Source organism: Polychytrium aggregatum (assembly GCF_025602895.1).
Source record: "Polychytrium aggregatum strain JEL109 chromosome Unknown BJ171scaffold_47, whole genome shotgun sequence".
Lineage (NCBI taxonomy): Eukaryota > Fungi > Chytridiomycota > Chytridiomycetes > Polychytriales > Polychytrium > Polychytrium aggregatum.
In genome coordinates, this window is record NW_026516249.1 from 64,549 (window position 1) to 88,340 (window position 23,792).

At 55.5% G+C, this 23,792-nt stretch overlaps 5 protein-coding genes across 5 annotated transcripts; 4 read left to right on the forward strand and 1 right to left on the reverse strand.

The window, feature by feature from the left end:
• Positions 1–777: 777 nt before the first annotated feature.
• BJ171DRAFT_585964 (uncharacterized protein) lies at positions 778–7,799 on the forward strand (the record flags this gene model as incomplete). Its single annotated transcript, XM_053114388.1, has 24 exons — positions 778–917; positions 1,156–1,294; positions 1,411–1,851; positions 2,069–2,170; positions 2,275–2,461; positions 2,560–2,724; positions 2,806–3,001; positions 3,094–3,263; positions 3,433–3,641; positions 3,863–3,984; positions 4,102–4,201; positions 4,407–4,506; positions 4,684–4,770; positions 4,900–4,939; positions 5,005–5,112; positions 5,288–5,446; positions 5,639–5,735; positions 5,971–6,072; positions 6,260–6,426; positions 6,567–6,772; positions 6,889–6,968; positions 7,057–7,256; positions 7,413–7,572; positions 7,677–7,799. The coding sequence occupies 24 exons, from the start codon at positions 778–780 to the stop codon at positions 7,797–7,799; spliced, it is 3,600 nt and encodes a 1,199-aa protein (XP_052962826.1).
• Positions 7,800–8,598: 799 nt separating this feature from the next.
• BJ171DRAFT_521394 (uncharacterized protein) lies at positions 8,599–10,135 on the forward strand. Its single transcript, XM_053112472.1, has 4 exons — positions 8,599–8,825; positions 8,962–9,045; positions 9,221–9,349; positions 9,655–10,135. The coding sequence occupies exons 1-4, from the start codon at positions 8,664–8,666 to the stop codon at positions 10,057–10,059; spliced, it is 780 nt and encodes a 259-aa protein (XP_052962827.1). The 5' UTR covers positions 8,599–8,663; the 3' UTR covers positions 10,060–10,135.
• A 5,908-nt stretch (positions 10,136–16,043) lies between these two features.
• Positions 16,044–16,622, forward strand: BJ171DRAFT_521412 (uncharacterized protein). Its single transcript, XM_053112473.1, has one exon. The coding sequence runs from the start codon at positions 16,207–16,209 to the stop codon at positions 16,468–16,470; it is 264 nt and encodes an 87-aa protein (XP_052962828.1). The 5' UTR covers positions 16,044–16,206; the 3' UTR covers positions 16,471–16,622.
• A 547-nt stretch (positions 16,623–17,169) lies between these two features.
• Positions 17,170–19,674, forward strand: BJ171DRAFT_229096 (cytochrome P450). The gene is made up of 5 exons (XM_053106537.1): positions 17,170–17,289; positions 17,399–17,537; positions 17,773–18,187; positions 18,437–18,658; positions 18,817–19,674. Exons 1-5 carry the CDS (start codon positions 17,231–17,233, stop codon positions 19,401–19,403), a joined length of 1,422 nt encoding a protein of 473 aa, XP_052962829.1. The 5' UTR covers positions 17,170–17,230; the 3' UTR covers positions 19,404–19,674.
• Positions 19,675–20,558: 884 nt separating this feature from the next.
• On the reverse strand, positions 20,559–23,381 carry BJ171DRAFT_585968 (uncharacterized protein; the record flags this gene model as incomplete). Its single annotated transcript, XM_053114389.1, has 3 exons — positions 20,559–21,488; positions 21,638–21,828; positions 21,995–23,381. The coding sequence occupies 3 exons, from the start codon at positions 23,379–23,381 to the stop codon at positions 20,559–20,561; spliced, it is 2,508 nt and encodes an 835-aa protein (XP_052962830.1).
• Between the last annotated feature and the right edge of the window lie 411 nt (positions 23,382–23,792).

Genomic DNA, 23,792 nt, shown 5'->3' on the forward strand with positions numbered 1-23,792 from the left:
AAAAAAAAATGAGACAGTGTCCGTTTTCTTTGGAATCAGAGGCCTGAAGCCTGCTGAACCTCCGGCGACCCCAGGGGGCAGGCCGCGCGATTGCCTCCGGTCCTGGTTGCCAATCTCTTGGGCTTCGTTGGTTTCGGGAGCACGGCCTTGAATACATCAGGTCGATCTCCTGTGGCGATGATCGACTGGCATTGACATCGTGATGCGGGAGTGCGGTGCATTCAAGCTTTGGACAGCTCCATGGGATACTCAATATCGTGATAGTCGAGGGAACCGAATCCCTTGGCCTCCAGGCATTGTGAGCACATCGTTTGGTCATGGCGGGCGATGTCGAGTGTGTATTCACGAGCCAGAAAGTGATACCTCTGGTTCAGAGCAGGGTGCCTGTTTCAAAATGGATACGCTCTAAACATGCTGGTGTTGCTATGATAATTTTCTGGACATAGTGGACACAGCCAACCAATCGACCGGAGCACACGGGCAAGCCACCTTTGATCGGGTATTGTAATGCATGGGGGACAGCCAATCTTGGGGCGGACGTCGCACGCCGCCAAACGTCATCATCGAGAGGGATCACGGCCCCTCCTTGAGCCGTCGGATGGCTGGGAATCGGAGACTGCGTCGGCTATTTCTTGTGTTTTGACCAAGCAGCTCGTACGCTCGGGGAGCTCGTCCGTCCTCGACCGATTGCACTCTTCGGGCTATACGAATTGCCTCCTCCCGTCGTTACTTTATAGGCGTACTGTCGGCAGGTTAACCGCCCACAGAGCCATAGCCATGGACCTCCGCCGGGCCGAGCCCGCCGATGCCGTTGCAATCAACGAATTTATCCACAACGAAACAAAGAATGCCAAAGGCGACACTCTCGAGGACATCCTCAAAAAGCGCTACGGCACAGCCAATGCTGCGTGGCTTATGTAGAGTATTCAACCTGCGGCCATCGCTGTTTCGGGTGTCCGATCCTTTGCTTGGGGTGGGTGGGAAGCTTTGCCAGGGGAATGGATGCGAGGCTCCGAAGGCCGACCACACCATCGATTTCGCCGCCTCGTGCTCGCCTTCGTTCATGCTATTATTCTCACTTTTCAACCACCTTCCCATCGATTGCCTATATTCGGCCAGTGATGTGTCTCCATTCAGCATCATCGGTACTCACAGAGAGACTGGTGCGTTCTGCGGGTTCATGGCGATCAACAATGGCCCTACTCTAGCCCACGATAGCGACATGGCACATGTTTTCCAGGAGACTAAATGGGACAACTGGACCGGAAGTGTTTTCGAAGCCAAGGACATTCATGTAGGTGTCTCTCTGATGCTTGGAGGCTCCAGTCCCCTTGCTCTGTTTGACCCGGGTACAACGAGCCCACTCTTCGCTCCGCACCTGCTCACGCATTTTCGCCGCCCTCCATCCAGATTCACAATACAAAGTTTCTGTCCTTTTTTGTCGCCGAGCCCGAATGCGCCCTTGAGTTTCTGGATATGGCCCTTATCTCGGCCTTTGCCTGGTTACCGGAGCTCAAGAATATCTCGTACCTACTGCCGGACTTTTTGATTCTCTTTCCGCCCCTCTCGTTGCCACGGTATACTGCACCCGTGCTCGCTTCGGATGATCCCAGACTCTCGACCGCCAACTCGCTTGCCAAGGGGAAGAAGCCTTTCAAGAAACGCCGGCCCGGTCGGCGTAACCGGCGAGACCAGGGAAAATACTTTCTTGAGGTCCCCCTTAAGCCCAATGCGGACAGCAAATACTGTCTGTACAACTGTCTTCGGCGCGACATAGTCCCACTGCTCAAAGTCAGGAAAGCCATGGTCGAAGACTGCGATGATCTCGCTCCAATGTTTAAAAAACAGAACGTAAGTTAATATCAGTCGCAAAAGACCAGCGTGCGTTGAGGTCCTTGCTTAACAAGATCGCCGGGGCATTTCTTGGGGGTTGACGATCGTATATTAATATTAGGAAATAGAGAGAGTTTGGGACCGGTTTGTGGTCTGCTGGTGAGCTGGTGAGCTGGTGAGCTGGTGAGCTGGTGAGCTGGTGAGCTGGTGAGCTGCTGAGCTGCTAACATCCAAGTACATCGATTTATTCAAGCTCCTTAACGGCAGCCATGCTGACTACTACCTGGCGGAGCTACTCGAGTCCAAAACCGAATCCACCAAGACGTTGGTGGCAGAAGTGAGTTGTCGATTGCATATATATTGAACCCAAGGGCGCATTGGTCCTCACGAATCACATGTGGTGCTCTATGGATGGTTTCCTGGCCATGCTTTTGTCTCCAGCAAGATCTGACATTCGCTTCCAACCCTATCGACCTGGGGTCTATCACCGTGCTCGGACCGCAACCCACCATCATGGGCATGCAGGCGGATGGAGAGATTGTCGGCTTCCTGAGCGCCACTTGCGACTTTGATCAACAAATACTTACCGACGTCTTCCAGATGGACAACTTTGACCAACTCTGGAAAGGTATCCCCTATTTGGCGTTGCCGACGTTCGAATAGCTCGAATTGGCGTCTTGCATACGCCAGTACAGTTATCTGAACGTGACTTTCTCCGGCCTTTAGAGATTCAAGATACTATCCTTCCGGAGCTTCCAAAGGGGCGTAGCACTGCCACTATCGACCTCAACTTGACTTCACGCCCGTCCTCTGGGCGCGTTCGCGCTGATCACGATAATCATCCTGGATCGCCTTTGCCACCCACAGGCGAAAGCCAGGCAACGACTGGTGGTACCGCAACTGCAAATGCAGCATTGGCTGCTGCACAGGAAGCAGCGCAAATCAACGCCAGGCTGGCTGATCCTTTGACAGTCGGCAATATCATCTGCATCAACTTGTTTTACATCGAGCCTCCGTTTGCAAACCAGGCCATCGAGTTTATCAAGTTTGCGTTTTCTATGTTCCCGGAGCGGGATTACTGTGTCATCACCATCCCAACAACGGCGCCGGAGTTGACCTTACTCAAGAGTTTTGTATTCATCCCCCATCGATATGGGAAGATTGCTTCGTAAGGATGAGCACATGTGCTTGAGCGGCGAGAGGGTCTCATGTCCTGCAGGCTGACCAATGTCCTTTCAGCCATTGTTTATATATCGTCAGCCGCTATGGTATCGGCGACCCGGTGTCGGTTCGGCTTCCAGCCCAGGCCGATGTAACCCACATCTATGGGCTACTGGAGGGCTTGCGCAACGAGTCCGAAGTGATTGCTGCCTTTGCCGAGTCCCTACAGAGTCCAGAAAAGAGTGCTGAGAAGGGCCATGCCATAACTCGTGAGTTTTTGCTTCCTCCACTGAACAGATATCGACTGAGCAACAGCTGTATATGAATATTGTGTGGATCGGAGGATTGGCAAACGGCTGGTTCGTCACAGAGTCGCCCTCCTGCGATGGTCCACCCGCGCTGACAACGCTAGATCGCTGAGCTCATCCCATTCCCCAGGATTCAAATCCCTCTTGATCGAGAAAGCAAGCCAAGTGGTGGGCATACTTATCCTTGAAGAGTGCCTGGATCCGCGCGGCTACACCGATCAGTTTGATATCGAGGAGTACATTACCCTTGGCCACCACAGTTTGAAGGGTAGCCCAGTTCTTCTTCGTCACTTGGTTCTGAACCCGCTATTCGATCATACGGCAAGATTTGTGCTGGAGGTATGATGCATCTCACGCTGTAGTACCACTTGCTGTTCAGTCAATGTTGAAGGAATTAATCTCGGAGAGACCGATCCATGAGGCATATTGCGTATGGATCTCTTGAGGTGCAGGGTTGGTTCGCTGTTTCCCAGCCATATCGAGCGTATTAGCAAAGACTATCGTTACTTACGAGTGCTTTTGATGGTATCTACCAAACTCTCGAATTCAATAACACACAGGAAGCAATGAGGATCCTTGGTCTCACTTGCCTCTTGTATCCTGTGGATCGACGGAGCAAGCGGGATGCGGCTACGCGGCAAATGGCCATTCGAGAGTTCTGGCCGGTTCGGCGGAGAAGAGAGTAAGCGCTACCAACATCGCACTTGGCATTCCGAGTTCTTTTTGCATTACCTGAGATAAGTTTTCGAGGGCACGTCGCGCTCAAGCTGCCCCCCCCCTACTTGACCATTTGCAACAGGATCATCTACCCGGGAAATATTCGAGACGGAGAGCGCATGCCTGCTCCAATCGAACACTGTATTCAATTGCTCTCAGCCCCGCTTCTCTACGAATCGAAGGTGAGCTAGTTGTCTGCGACCACTCGCCGTTTCTGACTAGGGTGTCAGTGGGTGCCGTCGACAATGCTTCTAGATGCCCCTCTCCCCCGATTGGACCTATTTCACTTTGGTCATGTACATACCAGAGCTACTACTTTCGACCCGAGCAGTGACGTTCTGATACAGACTTATCGCGTTTATGATATTGAATATGGACATAAACAAGACCGCCATCAACTCCAGGATTGTCGTCATCGGTGGTTCCGACGTTGGTGTAGCATTCCTTGAGAGTCTGGTCTACGTGAGTACCTTTGACAATGCCAGAAGTTGGTCGACGGGAGGACTACGCTGTAATCTCTCAAGCTAATTGGTATTCGATCGATCGAGCTCTCTGTCAAGTTGCTGGACAAGTGTGGATGCTATTGATGGGATACTGACCTTCTCGCGCATCATGGCGGTGCTACCCATCTTGAAACTCGTTAGTGTCCGCATATTTACTTCAGGAACGTCACTCTTGTATCAAATGACGGAATACCATCCCTCGAGAACAAAGGCATTTTTGCGAGCAACCGATGTTACACCGGGCTGGAGTAAGTGTCTACCTGCTTTGCATATCATAATCGAACGCGCATCGAATTTCGGCAGATCCATCGGCTCCATCGGCTCTATGGGCCTTATGGACTCTATGGGCTCGATCATTTCGGATGATGCGTTCGTAGGCACGTTCAATTCTGCCACGCTGTTATATAATAGCGTCGTGTACGTCATCGGCCCAGATGCTTCATTCATCCATGACGAACTGAACTGACTGATTCGCTGTACAGGCTCGAGCAAATAGGACTCGAACACTACGTCAATATTATTCAAGGCTCGTGCTATGAGCTGGACAGGGTCCTCAAGCGGATCACCCTTCGGAACGGAATGACGCTGGCGTAGGCTTCTTATAAGTGCAAGCGTTTGATTTGATTTGACTTGATTTGACTTGATTTGATTTGATTTGATTTGACTTGATTTGATGCGGATGTGTCTGTCGGTTCTTCCTGAGCCTTTGTTCTTGGCAAACCACGGAGATTCTAAACGCGGCTCAATCACTCGCCTCATATCTAGATATGACTATTTGATCTTGACGCCGGGAATTCAATTCCAAGCGACCCAGATCTCAGAGAAATTTGCAATGCTCCACGGCGTGTATGAGGTCACTCCGCAGAATCTAGAAACCATCACAAAGGAAGTCGAGAAGCGTGGTGAAGGCACAGCTGTGATAGTGTAAGTTTGAGGACGCCTCGAGGCCAACCCATTTTTTCTTCCTCCGTATCCTCGGAGTTCCAAAAGGTACCGAGCAGCAAGCTGCTCGGACATCCAGTAATTATCACCACCAGTATCACGGTCGCTTCAGGACCAACCACGTTCCTATACGGGAGCCGATTATTAACCCTCTGCTGGTTGATTGATAATCAGTTTCGGGAGGAACATCCAAGCCTTCAGCACGATTGAGGGCAAGTATAAGCTGTGCTGGATACAAGCAAAAATGGCCGCAAGACTCTGTATATTTCTCGTACTTCGATTCGGTTGTCAGATTCTGAATGAATAGCTGCGCGCGCAGGTCTTTTGAAAAAATCAGTCAAACCAGAAGACGTACACTTTGTCGAGCCGCCATTGGAGCTCCCTGCAAGCTGCTTCAACAATGAGGCTGTTGATCAAAAGGCACGTTCCAGTCCGATCAAATGACGCGCGCAAACACTGATCTAACGCCATCTCCCTGATACATTGTCTCTTGTCGAGGCATCTAGGTGCAGTCCAAGATGGCAGAGCTTGGAATTCACATCTACCGAGGCTGGAGGCCGCTGAAATGGGAGTCCCAGCAGGCTTCGCTTTCTTCCCTGACAATTGCGGTAAATATACAATTGAGTGCTAGTGGGACAGTGTTGCTCGAGTGGCTGTCGACCCCCACGCCGATATTGTGCTTCAGCCGAGCAAGAGCGGATCTGCCTTCATGGAGGCGATCCAGCCTGGCCATGGTTGCGGACTGATATATCGGCCTCGCTTTCACTCTCTCACGCTGGCCCTTTGCGATCTCAGAGCAAGGACGATAAAGAAGTACAGACGATAAACAACATAGCCATGTTTCTCTATGCCGATGAAAAGCTGGTCGATCCGGACACCTTTAAATCCATCAATGACAGTTCGCTCGTATTTGACGGTCGACTTGTAATCGACAAATACTTTCGCACACAGGATCCATACATGTTTGTATTTTCAATTCGAATGAATCGGCGTATTTTGGCTTCAAGGACCGTTTCATGGCTGTGGAGATGAGCATAAACATCGACGACACCACCCGTGCTGATGCTAGCCTCCCTGGAAACCCCCCCCTTTCCTGAACAAGATATGCAGCTGGAAGCATAACAAAATATTCGAGCAAGTACCAGACAAAGTGGTCACACGCCCTCTACGATTCGCGGGAAGTCGGGTTCAAGTTGATGGAGACACTCTTGCCCTTGTTCGACTCGTCAGCGCCAATGCAGCCGATCGATGACGATTTGGACATCCTCCCGTTCACAGTCTCCAAGAAGGTGGAGGCTCGTCTTCCTGGTGGGTGTCGTGCCGCCAAGGCATGAGTACCAAGGCTATCTGTGGGCGCTTAAGGTCGAAACCGAGCACACCAACATGATTGGTAACAACTTTTGATGGCGGATTGTGCCGACCAGGCGATTTGTATTACCTTCACTGCGACAAGCCCAGGCTCCAGAGTCACACTCTTGCATTCCGGTCGAAGCAAGGCGACTATGTGAGTCCTTCGCAGCCGAGCACTTGCCGCGCTGTCGCTTCTAGGTTGCAGACACGGCCACAGCTTCTGACTAAAGTGCTGCTGTCAGGGCCGGGATCTCGTGATTGATCAGCCCGGAAGCTATTTTCGAATCCACGTGTCGCCATCGGGGTACATTCATTCCCTCACTTATCTGGGAGTACCAGGGATTGCAAGCGATAATCTCCTGTGTCTGTATGGTCTCCACGAAAAGTACTTGAACAGACTGGTGGCACGGTTCGACGAAGGAGTCATCAAGGATTTTGTAAGGTGGGCATCGATCAACTCAATGCAGTACATGGGAGCTGTTGCGGGCCTGTCCCGAGGCTTTGGAACACAGACATTGCGGAGCGGCTGTGCGTGTAGGAGGAGATCTAGTCGGATTCCGATATCTTGAAAGCACTGACCGACGAACTGGCTCTCCAGCTTTCTTTCCGAACCATGGGCTTTGCCGATCTACTACGACCGATTTGTAAATTTCTCGCGGGCGACGAGGCGGGCTCTGCTTCAAGACGAGCACGAACAAGACGAGGGCGCTCGGGCCCTAGTTGAAAAGATTCGGCACTTTGCTGCTCGGGACGACACGGTAGGCAAAATGCAGCAGTTCAGTGCACTCGCTTTCGAGTGGTCCGGCACTTGACCGTCATTGACATTCTTTCCTGCTGCTTTGGTGGCTGCTCTCGACCACAGCCCCTGCCTGAGAGCCAGCCCATCTTATACAAGATCTTTGACCACTCGAGTGTGCGGAAAAAATGGGACCAGGAGTCATTTGAGTATCTTCTATCGACAGGACTGTTCCGCTCGTATCCTTAGAAGGCTATGGATCGCGAATGCCGTGCCACCCAAACAGCCTTTAGTCCAGTGGAACAGCATGTCCTGTTTGCTGTCGCTGATGTTGAAACGACCGACATGAGCTTGCCTCCATTCCTTTCCATTCTTCCGGGATCCTGAATACATTCGTGCTCGCTCAGTTGGCCGGACACCCTGTGGTCGAGCTGTGTCCTGCTTCAACTGAAGCGACGATGTGGTGCGATGGTGGATCAGATTCGATCGCTACACTAGATCTGGGAGACCTTGTTACCAAACCCCCCCCCAGAGGCAAGCGGTGTTGCTTTGAAGGAGATGACCATGAAAGGTGATCTTCCTTCAGCCATTGCCTGTTGCGTCGCTGTAGCACAGGTTGGATGGCCCCAAGTTTTACATACTGTGGCCGGTCCTCGGCACAACCAGCTCGTACGGAGCACTGCAGCCATACACGGATTGACCTTTGATGGTCGAGGTTGGTCTCCTGGACACCCCTGATGAGCAAGCACATCCATGGCCAGGGAGAGCGGATGCGGCGCTTGTTGGCCGATTGAGTTGGGTTGGGGCGATCATTGCGACAATGGCTTCGATGGCACTGCCGGCTCGCGATATCTTCAACTATATATCCGGCAACATATCTAACAACACATCTAACACCATCTCTAACTATATCTCCAATCCCGCCGCTGACGCACGACGAACACCATCCGGCACTGTACAACGTCGCGCGCCCGCTGCTCGCCCTGAGAGCGGGGAGCCTCCAGACAAATCTCCGTCCGCTCTTCGAGCGTCTCGTGCTCGGCTGCGACGGCTGTTCTGGTGCGTCCTGGTGCATCCCTGGCTGCGTGTCGTGGTGCGGCTGCTCGTTCAGCCATGCAAGACATCTCACCCAGCGCTTCGACAACGGGGCAGTACATCATCCTTGGACTGGCGCTCGTCGTGCACATCTATGTCGCCCAGGCCTTCTTCCGGAGGCTGCACTGGCCACCAAAAGTCAATCAGGCCAACGCATTGTTCTTCCTCGTGGTCGCGGTGGCAAGTTAACCCAGTGGCGATTTGCATCGGCGCTCGCATCCCCACCCATCATGTATCGGTGCTCGCATTTCTATCCACCATACATCGGCCCAGGCTCCCTGACGTCTCGCTCTCGCTCTCGTCACTTTCGGCTCAGGCAATACCGATATCCCAAATCACTACGTGCTTCTATGTTCAGGCCCAAACCGCAACTGTAAATGGTACAGCCGACCCCACGACGGTAACGCCGCGCTTTTGTGGCAAGTCTCTGATGTGTTGCATGCCTGCTGGCCAGCCGAGCGGGCTGGGGGATTCCGATGCAGTTCATCGCCGCGTTTCCGTTTGCCGACGATCCCGTCTCAGTCTGATGGATGTGCATCCGATGGCTGCCGCGATTCCCATGGATATGTACCCAGATCCAGTACTTTACTGCCTGGAGCAAGTTTGCCAACTTCTTCATTGGGCTCTATGGCCTTACCACCGTGCACCTATCCCATCTGGTCCTCATTCTGATGAAACCCGTGGCTCCGTATCATGATCTCTGGGTAAAACGAATGCGTTCGTGGCATCTGTCACGTTGAATCTGGACCGGTTTTACTGGATGACATTCAGTTACTGGCTCGAATGATGCAGAATGCCGGTGATGCTTTGTGATGTTGGCGATGCTGCAGAGTGACAGAAGCGAAGCCAGATACACACTAGCTCGGCCCGCCATTGCGCTGTGTCGCTCGCTCCTACTGATGAATCGACATCCGTCACACTCAGGATTACATTGGATATCTTCTCAACCTGGCATTGTGCCTGCTTCTACATGACATTTTTGCTGGACGACAAACTGCGTCCCTGGAAGGCAGTGGCACAAGTTCTCTATGCTGCGTTTATCTATCTTTCGTGGCTAAGCTCAAGCGGAATCATTCTATACACACTCAGGAAGTGCCATAAAGTCCTGCGGGCAAGCATGGACGACCCAAGCACGAAAAAGCCTCCGAGCAAATGTGCAAGTGGTGTGGATATGCTCAAGGGGGTGGTATCCAAGCTCCCGGAAACGCGGATTGTCTTTGCAATCCTGTTACTGATTAGGCAAGTGTCAATCCAACAGCGGCCCAGTGCCCAGTCGGTATCGAAGCGCCAACGGCGGAGGGACGGACTATTGTTACCCAAACCAGCATTTGGCCGAGATCATCTCGAGGGCTGCATATTGTATACTGGCGCCAAATGCATGGACGCAATGTTCGTGATGGCTGAATGTCTGTGATGACCAGCATCACAACGGACCAATGAGATTGTCCCGCATGCTCTCGCCCTCCGCACCAATCATGAGTCCCCACGTGTTTGTTTGCCCCCATGCATGAGCACGCGCCGTTGCCACCCGCGTCTACTGGTTTCCTGCCTCCCCCACCGCTCGGCACATGTCCCCGGGCTGTGCCAAGCCTCTCTCGCTTGCACACCAGCCACTCTCGCACCCCCTTCTCGCTTCTCTGTGATGCTCCACCCTTCTCGCCCACTTTTGCCCCTCGACCTTCTCCCGGTCTATAAATAGCCCTGCATGTCTGAGCCTATGTTGAACACCAGTTCGAACAAAACTTGTTCTTTGGTGTTCGGGGCTAAAAGCTAATAAAGCTCATACCAAGCACTTGGTCTTCGTCCTTGCGCTTGTTCACTCCTTACACTTTGTTCGAACTCTCTTCTACTGATACCACCTGCTTGGTATCTTCCGCTCCTAGCCCCGCCCCTTTCCTAGTCCTGTCCGAACCTCAAGCACACTTGTGTCTGAGCCCTCTTCGCTCTCCTGTTCTTGAACCTCCTCGCTTTTTTTTTTTTTCCCAGTCCCAGTCCCAGTCCCGCCATGGATCCTGCCCTCGTGGACCGCCTCCGTGCCTTGGAGGCCGAGCTCGCCGAGCTCCGGACAGCTCGCGATGCTCCTGCCGCTGGGTACAGCGTGCAGATGCCGGACCGTTACGACGGTAACCGGCAAGGGTTCCGGGCATTCGTAAATCAGTGCAAACTGTATATACGAATGCAGCCCCACCGGTTCCCTGCTGACCCGATTAAGGTCGGATTCGTCATTAGTCTGCTCACTGGACCGGCTCTCCAGTGGGCGACTCCGATGCTTGAGATGGGTGATCCCCGACTCAACTCTTTTGGCGATTTCCTAGAACGCTTTTCCAAAGTGTTTGACGACCCTGATCGGGCCAGGACTGCCGAGTCAGTGATCACCACACTGTCTCAGGGCAACCGCCCGTGCGCAGTCTATGCATCCGAGTTCCTTCGTATTGCCGCCGATACGACTTGGAACGACGGTGCAAAGATCTCGTTCTTCCGACTTGGCTTGTCGGATGATGTCAGAGACGAACTTTCGCGAGTTCGCCCTCTGCCACGAGATCTGGAGGAGTACATCGAGCTTTGTAACGAGCTCGATGCACGAATCCGCGAGCGCCGTCAAGAGCGCCGAAGCACGCCTGCCCGCTACCGGTCTTCCCAGTTCGCCTTTGGTTCCGCCTCCGCTGCCGTTCCCGCCATCGCTCCCGCGCCCGTCCTCGCTCCGCCGCACCCCTCCTACATTGTTTCCGAGCCCATGCAAGTGGACTCTGCCGTCTCTGGACCCCTGACCGCCGAGGAGAAACAACGCCGCCGCCGCTTTGGACTCTGCCTGTACTGTGGCAAGAAGGGCCACTTGGTACGAAACTGCCCCGTCAAGTTTGGATCTACCAGAGCTACCGGACCGCCCCCTGGACCTCCCGGCCCGAGGATCATCCGCACCATCGTTTACGAAGATGGAGAAGTGCAAGACTTCAGTTCGGGAAACGACCAGGCCCGGTTCTAAGTGAAGGCCTTGAACCGGAGCCGTGCCCACCGCCTTCCGAAAGTGAAGACATTGGTAAGGTGCCTTTGGTAAGTACTGGGGAAGCAGTGATGTGCGGACAGCTTCGCCTTGCCTCTGGACCGGCGGACACTCTCAGCTCTGGCATAGTACCCGTGGCACCTCTGGTGTCACTGGGAACTGCACCTCATCCACAGGTGCAAATACCTGAGCTGTCCTGCCAACCCTCGGCAAAGTTAACTGTCTGTGCTAGCCGCAACCCTGGTGCCGAAGCTGGTACCGAACCAAAGTCTTGTGTTTCGTCTGTTCGTCGTTGCTCGTTGGTTGTTCCCGTCGCTGTTCGTCTTCCTTCTGGTGATTCTCTGTCGTGCGAAGGACTTGTCGATTCTGGTGCCTCTGGCAACTTTATCGACGAGGACTTTGTTGCTCGACACTCTGTCCCCACCTGCTCCAAGGCTTCGCCCTTGGCAGTGGAAGGCGTGGATGGTAAGCCGCTGTCGTCTGGCCCCATCCTCCGCGAGACTGCTCCACTCGAGGTGATTCTCGGGGACGTCTCGCAACGCCTTCGGTTCGATGTGATCAGGTCTCCACATCAACCACTTATCCTTGGCTTTCCTTGGTTGCGCACCGCCGAGCCCAAGATTGTCTGGTCTCGCGGTCTTCTTTGTCTCCCTCCTTCTGTTGATTCCGACCCCTCTCCATGCACTACTTCTCTTTCGTCTTGCTCCACTTCCTCCAATGTCACTCCCCTTCTTGATGATTCCACTCCTTTGATTGATCTAAGCTCCTCTCCTACGCTCCCACCTTCGTCTTCCCCTTCTTGTCTTGTTCCTCCCGAACCCCTTCGCTCTTCCCAAACCCCTTCTTCTGTTGTCAGTTCTCTTTCCCTCCTTGATGTACCTCCTCCTGTTGTTTGTTCTTCGGACATTGTTCAGAATAAAGTAACCGTCGAACATTATTCTGACCTTGTCCACGCCCCTCCTCTCAGCTCGGACGCTCCTCTCCGCGTCTGCAGCATTGATTACCGCTCGATGCGCGAGTCTTTGGATGCATGCAGGCATGGAACGCAACCCCTGACCATCTTTCAGGTCCATGTCCTGCCCACTGACGAGCCGAGCACTGCGACTGTCGAAGTGCCTGCGGAGTACAAGGACTTCCTGTCTGTTTTCTCTAAACAGGAAGCTGACTCCTTGCCTCCGCATCGCCCTTATGACTGCCCCATTGACTTGGAGCCGGGCAAGTCGCCAAAGTTCGGGCCTCTGTACTCACTGTCCGAGCCCGAACTTCACGCTCTGCGTGACTATCTCGACGAGAATCTTGCCAAGGGATTCGTTCGTCCTTCGTCGTCCCCAGCAGGCTCACCAATCCTCTTCGTCAAGAAGAAGGACGGCTCACTTCGTCTTTGCGTTGACTACCGCGCACTGAACGGTATCACGGTAAAGAACCGTTACCCTTTACCGCTGATCGGCGAGCTGCTGGACCGACTTCGAGGCGCGAAGGTGTTCACTAAGCTGGACCTTCGTGGAGCCTACAATCTGCTGCGCATCCGCTCCGGGGACGAGTGGAAGACAGCTTTCCGTACTCGATATGGGCACTTCGAGTACTTGGTGATGCCCTTTGGGCTCACCAACGCGCCAGCGACGTTCCAGCACTTCATCAACGACGTCCTGCGCACCGAGTTGGACCAGTTCGCAATTGCGTATCTTGACGATATCTTGATCTACAGTGCTGATCCGTCGCAGCATGTAGAGCACGTCAAGCAGGTCCTCTCGAAGCTCCGAGCTGCAAAGCTGTATTGCAAGCTGGAGAAGTGCGAGTTCTCCAAAACCTCGGTCTCGTTCCTTGGTTTCATGGTCTCGCCCGAGGGCATCGGTATGGAGCGATCCAAGCTCTCTGCGATCTTGGATTGGCCCATACCGCGCAACATCTCGGATCTTCGATCCTTTGTCGGGTTTGCGAACTTCTATCGACGCTTCATCGATGGATACGCAAAGATCGCGGGGCCCATGACTCGGCTCTTCCGGAAGACGCATGGCTTCCAGTGGTCCCGCGAAGCCGATAAAGCATTCAGATCCTTGAAGGATGCCTTCGTTTCGGAGCCCGTTCTGGTGCATCCGGACCCATCCAAGCCGTTCGTCGTAGAGTCAGATGCGTCGGACTTTGCGCTTGGATGCGTGCTCTCCCAGCGGGGTGCTGATGATCGCCTTCATCCTTGCTCGTTCCATTCGCGGACACTCTCGAATGCTGAACGTAACTACAGCATATACGAGAAAGAGCTGTTGGCGATCAAGGAGGCTTTCGAGGCGTGGCGACACTACCTCGAAGGCGCCCAGCATCCCGTTGCCGTTCTGACCGATCACAAGAACTTGGAGTACCTGGCAACGGCTCGCATCCTAAACCAGCGTCATGCACGGTGGTCCCAGTTCTTGTCTCGGTTCGACATCCGCATCCAGTACCGTCCTGGTGCGAGGAACGGCAAGGCCGATGCCCTGTCTCGTCGCTCGGACTACATCCCTTCGTCGGCCTCCGTGTCGAGGGATCCGCCTCTGCTTCTCGATCCTGCCGCGGTGATACGCGTGCTCCGAAGCAGAGACGCCCGCTCTTCGGTTGCAAGTCGCAGTGACCCTGTGGATTTGCTGCAGCTCATAGCCGAAGAGCAGGCTCGGGATCCCGGTCTAGACAAATACCGTCGTGACCCGAAGTTCGTCTGGAATGGCCAGTACCTCACCTTCCAGAACAGGATTGTGGTCCCAGAGTCGTGCCGAGTTCCGGCGCTCAAGTCGTGCCATGACCCAGTCGCTGTGGGTCATCCAGGCATCCGACGGACTCTGGCTCTGGTATCGCGACAGTTTTGGTGGCAAACCTATCGGAAAGATGTCAAAGAGTACGTCTCGACGTGCGACACCTGTGCACGCTCGAAAGCTCCGCGACACAAGCCGTTTGGGTTCCTGTTGCCACTCCAGACAGCCGATCGACCCTGGGGGACACTGACCATGGACTTTATCACTGATCTGCCAAAGTCCAAGGGTCACACCTGCATCTTTGTGGTGGTATGCAGCCTCACAAAGATGGCACACTTTATGTCCTGGCGTTCACTGCCGTCGGCGGAGGAGACTGCGTCACTGTTCCTCGACAATGTCTTTCGTCTCCATGGCCTCCCCGACACAGTGGTTTCAGACCGAGGAAGTCAGTTCACCTCTCGGTTCTGGAAGGCACTCTGCACGCAGCTCGGGATCCAAACCAGTCTGTCCACGGCCTTCCATCCCCAGACCGATGGACAGACTGAGAGGGTCAACCAGGTCATCAACCAATACCTGCGCTGTTACACGTCGTATCAGCAAGATGACTGGGCCGAGCTGCTGCCGTTGGCCGAGTTCTCTTACAATAACCTCGAGAACTCGTCAACACATGCCTCGCCATTCTTGGCAACCTATGGGTTCCACCCAAGGTTCGAAGTCCCCGTTGTCGCTGGCGGCCCTGATGTTCCCTCTGCCACGGAGAGGGTTGAACATCTCCAGCGGAACCTGGCACTGTTGAAGGAGAATCTTGAGAAGGCAAAGTCTGACTACAAGCACTTCTCAGATCTCCGGAGGTCCCAGGCTCCCGACTTGCGTCCGGGCGATCAAGTCTGGGTGCTGACTCGTAACATCAGCACCACTCGCCCAAGCAAGAAGCTGGATTACCAGAGGATTGGACCATTCACCATCCTCGAGGCCGTCGGGACATTGGCTTTCCGCCTGGACTTGCCAAAGGACATAAAGGTGCACCCGGTGTTCCATGTGTCTCTTCTTGAGCCCTACAAGAAGAACTCGCTTCCGGGTCGGGTGCAAGCGCCGCCCCCTGCGGTGGTCATCGATGGGAACTTGGAGTGGGAGGTCGAAGAGATCTTAGACTCCAAGTTCGTGCGCGGAAAGCTGCACTATCTCATCGATTGGAAAGGCTACCCGGTCACCGATCGAAGTTGGGAGCCCGCCGACATTGTCTTTGCCCCAACGGTGGCCGCGGAGTACCACCGACGCTACCCAGACAAGCCTGGCCCCAGGAGAACTCAAGATGGAACACGCCGTAGTTTAAGGAGGAGATAGTGTGATGACCAGCATCACAACGGACCAATGAGATTGTCCCGCATGCTCTCGCCCTCCGCACCAATCATGAGTCCCCACGTGTTTGTTTGCCCCCATGCATGAGCACGCGCCGTTGCCACCCGCGTCTACTGGTTTCCTGCCTCCCCCACCGCTCGGCACATGTCCCCGGGCTGTGCCAAGCCTCTCTCGCTTGCACACCAGCCACTCTCGCACCCCCTTCTCGCTTCTCTGTGATGCTCCACCCTTCTCGCCCACTTTTGCCCCTCGACCTTCTCCCGGTCTATAAATAGCCCTGCATGTCTGAGCCTATGTTGAACACCAGTTCGAACAAAACTTGTTCTTTGGTGTTCGGGGCTAAAAGCTAATAAAGCTCATACCAAGCACTTGGTCTTCGTCCTTGCGCTTGTTCACTCCTTACAATGTCAGAGCGTTGGCCGGCAGTTGGTCTCACACCTCGGAGCGGCATTCACATCTTCCCTCATCGCTCGCATCTTCCATGCTTGCTCGCAGTACCTTCGCTACGGTTGCACTTGCCCTCAGCGCCGCCTGGACTGATACCATGCCAAACATGGCGTTGGTGATGATTCGCTTTGGAAATCTGTTCCTGAGCTCCTCGCTCGCCGCTGTGCATATAATGCTCTTTCACATCATCCCACAGCAGTCTACTGCTTCATTGTCCGGACAGGCACCCGGCTCGGGAACGTCCAACACCGACCGCATCGATCGCAAAGACTGCGATCGACACACGTCGAGTGTCTAGCGATGCCACGATGAACAACAGTCACAGAAATACATGGCGCTGTTTGCTGCGTTGGTGTCTTCATCCTTGGGAGTGCCTCGTGGAAGGGATATCCATTGAGCCCACAGAGACTCGGTTTCGCTCGTGCCCTGAGCACCTTCACCGTCGCCAGTGCCCATCGATTTCCAGGCTGCGTGTGCTTGGTGAGCGGGCTCGCCATCTGATATCCGCAGGATCACCATCTGATGTCCGCGGGCTCGGATGGAACACCAGCCACCCGGTTCTACGTGTTCGTTTCTGGGTGGCCTGCTCGTTTCTTGGCGCCGAGATTTCAAGCCAGCGCAAGGCGAAACGGGGGCACCCAGCCTCGTTCGATCATGTCTTCCCGTGCCTTCTCGATCATGTCTTTCCATGCTTTCTGGCTCGCGTGGCCGCTTTCGGCCCGCATTCTCGCATCGCTTCTGGGCTCTGCGACCCTCTTCACCCTATGGCTCCGGCACCACATCCTGTCGCAGGCCGCTACCCTGAAGAAGGCCAACCCGCACATGCCCGTCGAGGCTGTGTGGAATCCGTTGCGTCGCTTCAGCATCCTCGTCTATCTCGAGGTATGAAGGTCTTGGTCTCCGATGCTACGCACCGTCAGTTCCGTCGTGCCTCTTCGATTGCCCTTCGATTGCCTCTTTCGATTGCTCCGTCGATTGCCTCTTTCGATTGCTCCGTCGATTGCCCTCTCCACGGCTCCTGAACACAGTTTGCCTGGTTGCAGATCATCCCTCGCTCGATGCTGAGATACACCCAGGGCTGGCGCTGGAAGTCTAAGCACGAAAGCTTCGAGGAGCTGTGAGTATTGGGATCGTCGCCAGGCAGATCCACTGTCCAGCTGGCGGGTCGGCTGGCTGCGTCTGAGAGCAAACTGACGCCCCTGATGCGGCTTCCAACCTCGCTATAGCAAGAGTGACGTCTTTGCCGTCGTCAACACCTGGAGCGCCTATGTCACCATCGCCGATGCCGATCTGATCAAGGAAGCAGCGAGCCGCCGCGTAGAGATCCCCAAGCCCACGCAAGAGTACCGCGCCTTCAACATTTTTGCAAGTATCCATGAGTCTCGATCGGAGCTTCATGGCCATGGGCGCATTCCCATCACACACCCCACCACCGCATCTCACTGCGACGTCTCCCTTCATGAGTCGACAGCGAGCCCTCGTGATCGATACAATCGCGGCATGGCTCTCGACTGGCTGACTGACTGGCTGACTGGCTGACTGGCTGACTGGCTGACTGGCTGACTGGCTCACTGGCTGACTGGCTGACTCAACTACCCAGGGGAGCAACATCCTCACGACCGAGGGTGACGAGTGGCGGAAGCATCGCAAGATCGTCAGCCCGCACTTCTCCGAAACCAACAACCTCCTCGTCCACCACGAAACCCAGCGGCTAGTCGCCGAAATGTGTGAAGAGTGGGAGACGACCGCCGTTCGCGCCCCAGACAGCCCGGACGAGTTCCAGGTGAATGTCTCGCAGGACATGAGCCGCCTCACCCTCTTTGTGTTTTCTGCGGCGGGCTTTGGTCGCAAATTCAGCTGGAGCGTCCGTGACCAGCCGGACGAGGGCCATCGGTATTCGTTTGAGCAGGTCATTGGGCTTGTGCTCAAGAACCTGGCGCTCAACTTTTTCTTGCCAAAGTGGATATTCAAGTTGCCGATTGATCCATTCCGAACGATCGGCCGCCAGTTTGACGGTAAGCAACTTGGCGCTTGGCTGAGACCCAGACCGGTGCAGCTGCCCTGTCCCAGCTCTGTCCTGCGCGATGCGAAAGACAGTTGCGCATGAATGTGGAAACCAACGTCGGCGACCGCTGTCAATGTATCTCTGTCTGGATTCACGCGCTCATCCAAGAGCACACCATGGGCGAATCCATAGCGCACCTACCATGCATCCGTGTGTGGGTGCATTCCATTCTGACGACTTGCACTGTCGCCACCTGAAGAGTTCGAACAGTACGTCCGCCGTATGGCCCGCCAGGCTCAAGACCAGGTCTCTGAGAAGCCCGATAATCTGCTGGAGGCCATCGTCGGTGCTTCGGTCCAGGACGACGAGCACAATGCCGTTCGGCTGACAGAGGACGAGGTTGTCGGCGACATTTTCATATTTTTGCTCGCCGGCCACGATACCACAGCAACGACCCTGACCTTTGCACTGACGCTGCTGGGTATGTGACTGCGAAGAGTGGGGGAGTGGGCTTGCTCGATGGATGGCGGTGTCCGAGCGAACTAGTCGTGTTGGGGGAGGAGGGGGCAGAGAAGTGTGCTCCCGATTTTCGAACTTGGTGCAGCTTGGCTCTGACTTGAAGTAACAACCGCCCTGCAGGATTCCATCGAGACAAGCAGGAGCGACTCTACCAGGAGGTCGTCGGACATTTGGCCGCATCCAACGGCGACGGCGACGGCGACGGCATCAGCGACAGCGATGGCGCTGCAGCGACGGCCTCATACAAGGACTGCTCCAGCATCGAGTACGTTTCGGCCATCATGAACGAGACGCTGCGGCTCTTCCCGCCCGTGACGTCAGTGTTCAAGGTCTGCGAGGTCGACCAGAACCTCGGCGGCTACTGGATCCCAAAGGGAACTCGGGTGGATCTGAATGCCGTCGGGCTCCACTACAACCGGCGGTACTGGGGGCCTGACCCGGCCGAGTTCCGCCCCGAGCGATTCCTCCCGCCCAACACCTGGAACAGGGCCGCGCTGATTCCATTCAGCGCCGGCGCCCGGTCCTGCGTCGGCAAGCGGTTTTCGCAAGTCGAGTTTGCGGCTGCCCTGGTGCATCTGGTCCAGCGCTACGAGTGGCGGGTCGCTCCTGGAGTGTCGGAAGCCTGCCTGCAGGAGGCCAGCGGCATCATTCTCAAAATGAAGCGCCCGCCGCCGATTCTGTTCAAGCGTCGCTCCACAGCCCAGTGAATGCGACGTCTCGGCCGTGCAGGGGATACTTGCAGCACGAGCAACGCGAGCAGCCATGATGCGATGCCGCCTTTGTGCCTGCTCGGCATCCAGAGCGATTTCAGCGACTTGAAGTGACTCAGGTTTTGATGCTACCTATCGAATCGTTACCTCATTGGTATTGTCTTGACATTAAAACCCCATTGGTATGTTATCAAATTGTTGTAAGGGCTCTATCAATCCAAAGTAAAATGAGCAAATTCGCAGAACCGCCCCCCACAGACTCTGTCCATCCGATAGCAGAGGGCATGAGACCGTATACCCGTCGACACACAGTCCATGTCACAACAACCAACAGGGTGTATTTGCAGATGCTTGGAAGGTTGCGCAAGTGGTGCAAGTCGGTGGAGCAATCATTGTTGATCAATCAGTCAGAGACAACGAAGGTGAAGAGAGAAGCCAAATATCACGAAAGGAGGCGGCGTGCCGAAAGTATTGATACAAGAGCAGCAAAGTCACGGAACCACAAAAGCTGGATGATAGGGCCTCGTGGGAGGAGGGCGACGGGGAAAGATGGGGTTGGGTTGTGCGTGGTTGGGTGGTTTGTAGTTTGTAGTTTGTGGCGAGTGGTGTGTGGGGAGCGGAAGGGTGAGGGGAAGGAATAGGCGGCGATTATAGGGGAGTTTCGCAACTCAAAAGCATGGACAGGAACGAACACGATAAGTACACAGATGAATGTGGGGCGGGACAGATGGATGCGGAGGAAGGGAAGTTGAGCGGGTAGCTGAAGGAACGGAAGAGGGAAGAAGAATCGGTAGAAGGTATTGATAAATTACTGGCGTGCGGCTTGGGAGGCGGATGAAGGTGCGCGCAGGGAGGGCGATTGCATGGATGCGGTACTGTCGTCTTTTGAATTGCAAGAAGGCAATATGGGGTGAGTACGAAGCAGAGCCATCGCTGATGTGATCGAGTGGGATCGAATGTGATCGGATGTGATCGAACGTGATCGAACGTGATCGGATGGGATGGGTGCGAGGTGAGAATGACCAAAAAGCAAACGAAAAGTCCTCAAGGACACATCGGCGTGCGATGAGCGCGGCGGCATCGGATCGCCACCAGGAGGGAGGGCGGAGGGGCGATCGGGCCGCTGCCGGGCTCGATAGGCGAAGTGCTCGACTAGATCAGACTGCCGTCCTCGAGCGATCGGCGCACGACCTCTTCCCTCATCTTCCATTCGACAAATTTGAGAAGCTTGAGCTTCTTGACTCGCGTGTCCTCGAGTTGCTCGTCCGTCAGGATCCCGAGCTCATCGTGGTGATCGTAGGTATCCATAAAGTCAGAGTCATCGCGAGCGCACTCATCGGGACCCAAGAGCGAGCCACGGCAGCCGCTGCCGACAGACACGACACAGTCCTTGTCATCGATGTTGTCCACGACTTGTTGCAGAGCCAGTTGAACAAAGTCCATCATGTAGCGCGCAATCAGGCGGCAGCAGAGGCCCTCGAAGGAGGCGTACAGGCCGATCTGGCCTTCTTCGAGAGGGGCGCTGTCGAGCAGGAAGGGGAACGACTCTGAATAGACGGCGCCCCAGAGCGACTTGGGAATCAAGCCGATCTGAGGCTCGAGCGCAACGTCGCATCGGTATTTGGTCTGGGCGGTGGCTTCAAGCTTTGACAGCGTCGCAAGCTGGGTCAGGTGGAGCGGGAAGGCCTCGGACTGGTACATCAAGTGAACTATATCAGCTTGCTGGCATGCCTCGTCCAGCCGCGACCACCAGCCGTACTCTCGGCCCTTGAGCCGCTCCAGGAGGCCCACGGCGACGTGCAGGATCTGAGAGACGCGAGAACCCAGGCCTGAGGGGCCGACAAATTGCCGCTCAATCAGGCCCTGGAGGGTCTTGAAGCGAATGTGCTGCTGAAGATCCTCTTCGGGAAAGTCCTCTTCGTCCAGGCTCTCCATGCGGAGGTACTCGGAGATGAACACTTTGTTGGTATAGGTATTGAAGCGCACCGAGTCCATGTTGACCATCCAGTCGAGCCAGCTCTTGAACTTGTCGCCAAAGAGACGGAAGAAGAGCAGGGTGTTGGATGTGAGCTTCTGGGATATCTGGAAGCGATGTTGGAGGATATGATACGGATCAGTACGGTGCGGCGATCTGATCGGCTCATGGCCAAGCAAACGAGACCTCGCCGGCCGCCACCTGCACACAGAGGCAAAGGCACGGCGATGATACAATGTGCAACTGGAGTGCTTACCAAAGTAGTGAACTTGTCGACAGAGACGTCGCTCTGGCCGGCGAGCTGCAGGAGCCGCTCAAACTCGTTGGGGATTTCACCCTCGGTCATGAGCAGCGGCAAGGTTTGGTCCTCGGCCTGCTCGGCCTGTATCGAGTAGAAGGTTCTCTGGATGGAGTGCATGGGCTCCAGTGTAGAAAAGGCAGAAGGGACTGATGTGGACGAAACGAGGAGAGGCAAATCGGAGCGGGTGAGTATAGGCCCGGTGCTGCCCGAGCTTCTCCTTGTCCTTGGCACCCAGGACCAACGCGACAGGAGATCAACTCGACAAGAGATCAGTGCACCAACAAGCCAATGCACCAAAGAACCGATGCATACCTGATTGAAAGTCCGTTGGCAAGTAGTCCCGCTGCTCGATGGCGGCCTCCCGGAAGTGAATTTCCGAAGGAGAGAGCCAGAGAATGTGGGCAAACTTGTCGTCATCCGCATCATGTTGTGGGGCATCATAGGACACAAAATCTTGGTAGGAGAAGAAGCCATGGATGACGCCAAAGCGGTCGCGACCGCTGGGCGAGTCCACAACGACATAGTCGCCCATGTGGAAGACCCGATCCCGGTAGGTCATCGACTTTGGGAACTCGCCGTAGTCGTCCGGAGCCTGCGACAGATCCGACGAGGCCGGGACTGTAAACGAAAAGATCGAGTCCTCGAACGAGATCGTCGACTCCTGGGAGCCGTCGAGCGAGGACCGTATCGGCTCCTCAAAGAGCAAATCCGACGACATGGTGAATCCAACTTCGAGCGCCGGCATGCCAGAGGCGATGCACGGCGACAAGTCCGAGCGGCCAGCAAAGGCGGGCGAGCCCTGGCTGGGCTCCAGCGAGGCTTCACTTGGGGCATAGAGGGTCGACCCGGAGGGCTTGAGCACAGAGACGGGGGTGGAGAGTAGGGATGACGACGATGACGACGACGATGACGACGACGACAGCGAGTAGACGGGCGGCTTGCAGGGCGTCGTGAGGCAGTCGAGAGCCGAGGTTTCGTGATCAAACACATGCGACTTTTGCGAGGACGGCGGCGGGGACATGGGCAACTCGATGCCGGCGTCACTCGCGGACAGATCGGGTCTTGAGTGCGCCAGGCGTGGGTAGGGGATGGCTTGCAGCGATTCCGAGCTTGGGGAGCTGAAGGCCGAGTCGTCGTTGAGGGTAAACATTGACTCGCGGAGTCGGGGGTGCAAGGCGAACGAGGGCGCGAGTTCGGGTGAAAAGGCATGGTCCTGCTTGCGCTTCAGGGGAACGGCTTCGTCTCTGCGGCGCACGGGGGTTTCATGCGGGGTGATAGGCATGGCGACAATCATTTTATTCTCGGTGGGCGTGATGGAGGCGGATGCAGCCGACGAGGAGGCCTTGGGGGTAGAAAACGGCGACTTTGACGGAAACGGCCGCTGCGAGGGCGCGGGCGCTGATATATCGAGGCCAGCTGCGAAGGCGGCGAGCGGGGTCTCGGTGGAGTACGGGTGGTGGTTGGCGAGCCAATTGGAGCCGTGCTCGCCCAAGGGCGCCAACAAGCTCGGACCAGAGGGAAGATCGTCGCCGGGTCTGCGATCGGCAACCCGCCGAGACCGCCGGACGCCAGGCACCTGGAAGCTCTGATCACCCTGGCTGGACACGGGCAGGGCGTTCTCATCGACAGACCGCGGGACGAACAGGGCCGAGGGCTGCTCTGGATCCGATCGACGGCCAGCCCGAGTGTGCGCGACCATGGCAGAGGGATCGTGGTGGGTTCTGCAGAGAAAGAAAGAAAGAGAGAGGAGAGGAGAGGCGATGATCAGCACAGAACCTCGGGACCTGGGACCTGGGACCTGGGACCTGGGACAGCCAAGGACACTCGCACAGCACGGCGCACCAGCCGGCAGCCAGAGGTGGTGCAGATGGGATGGAGCGCGGTGGTGTGGGGTAAGGATTGGTGGATCCAAGACCAGCGACAGATGGGTGAGATTGAAAAGGAGGGGGGGAGATGGCGAAGCAAAGTGACCCCGATCGGGCAAAACAGCAGATCTGAGAGAGCAAATGCCGAGAGAGAACGACAGGACAGAGAAGAATGACAGAAGACGAGGCTGAACAGCAGGAAACGCAAAAGCGCAGATCGGCGACAAATGGGTGCAACAGATTGG

Coding starts and splice junctions, on each gene's coding strand:
- BJ171DRAFT_229096 (XM_053106537.1), top strand. CDS start 17,231: ATGCTGAGATACACCCAGGGCTGGCGCTGGAAGTCTAAGCACGAAAGC. Junction 17,538..17,772: donor ACCGCGCCTTCAACATTTTT/GCAAGTATCCAT, acceptor TCAACTACCCAG/GGGAGCAACATCCTCACGAC. Junction 18,659..18,816: donor CTTTGCACTGACGCTGCTGG/GTATGTGACTGC, acceptor ACCGCCCTGCAG/GATTCCATCGAGACAAGCAG.
- BJ171DRAFT_521394 (XM_053112472.1), top strand. CDS start 8,664: ATGCAAGACATCTCACCCAGCGCTTCGACAACGGGGCAGTACATCATC. Junction 8,826..8,961: donor TCTTCCTCGTGGTCGCGGTG/GCAAGTTAACCC, acceptor CTTTCGGCTCAG/GCAATACCGATATCCCAAAT. Junction 9,350..9,654: donor CTCCGTATCATGATCTCTGG/GTAAAACGAATG, acceptor CGTCCCTGGAAG/GCAGTGGCACAAGTTCTCTA.
- BJ171DRAFT_521412 (XM_053112473.1), top strand. CDS start 16,207: ATGCTTGCTCGCAGTACCTTCGCTACGGTTGCACTTGCCCTCAGCGCC.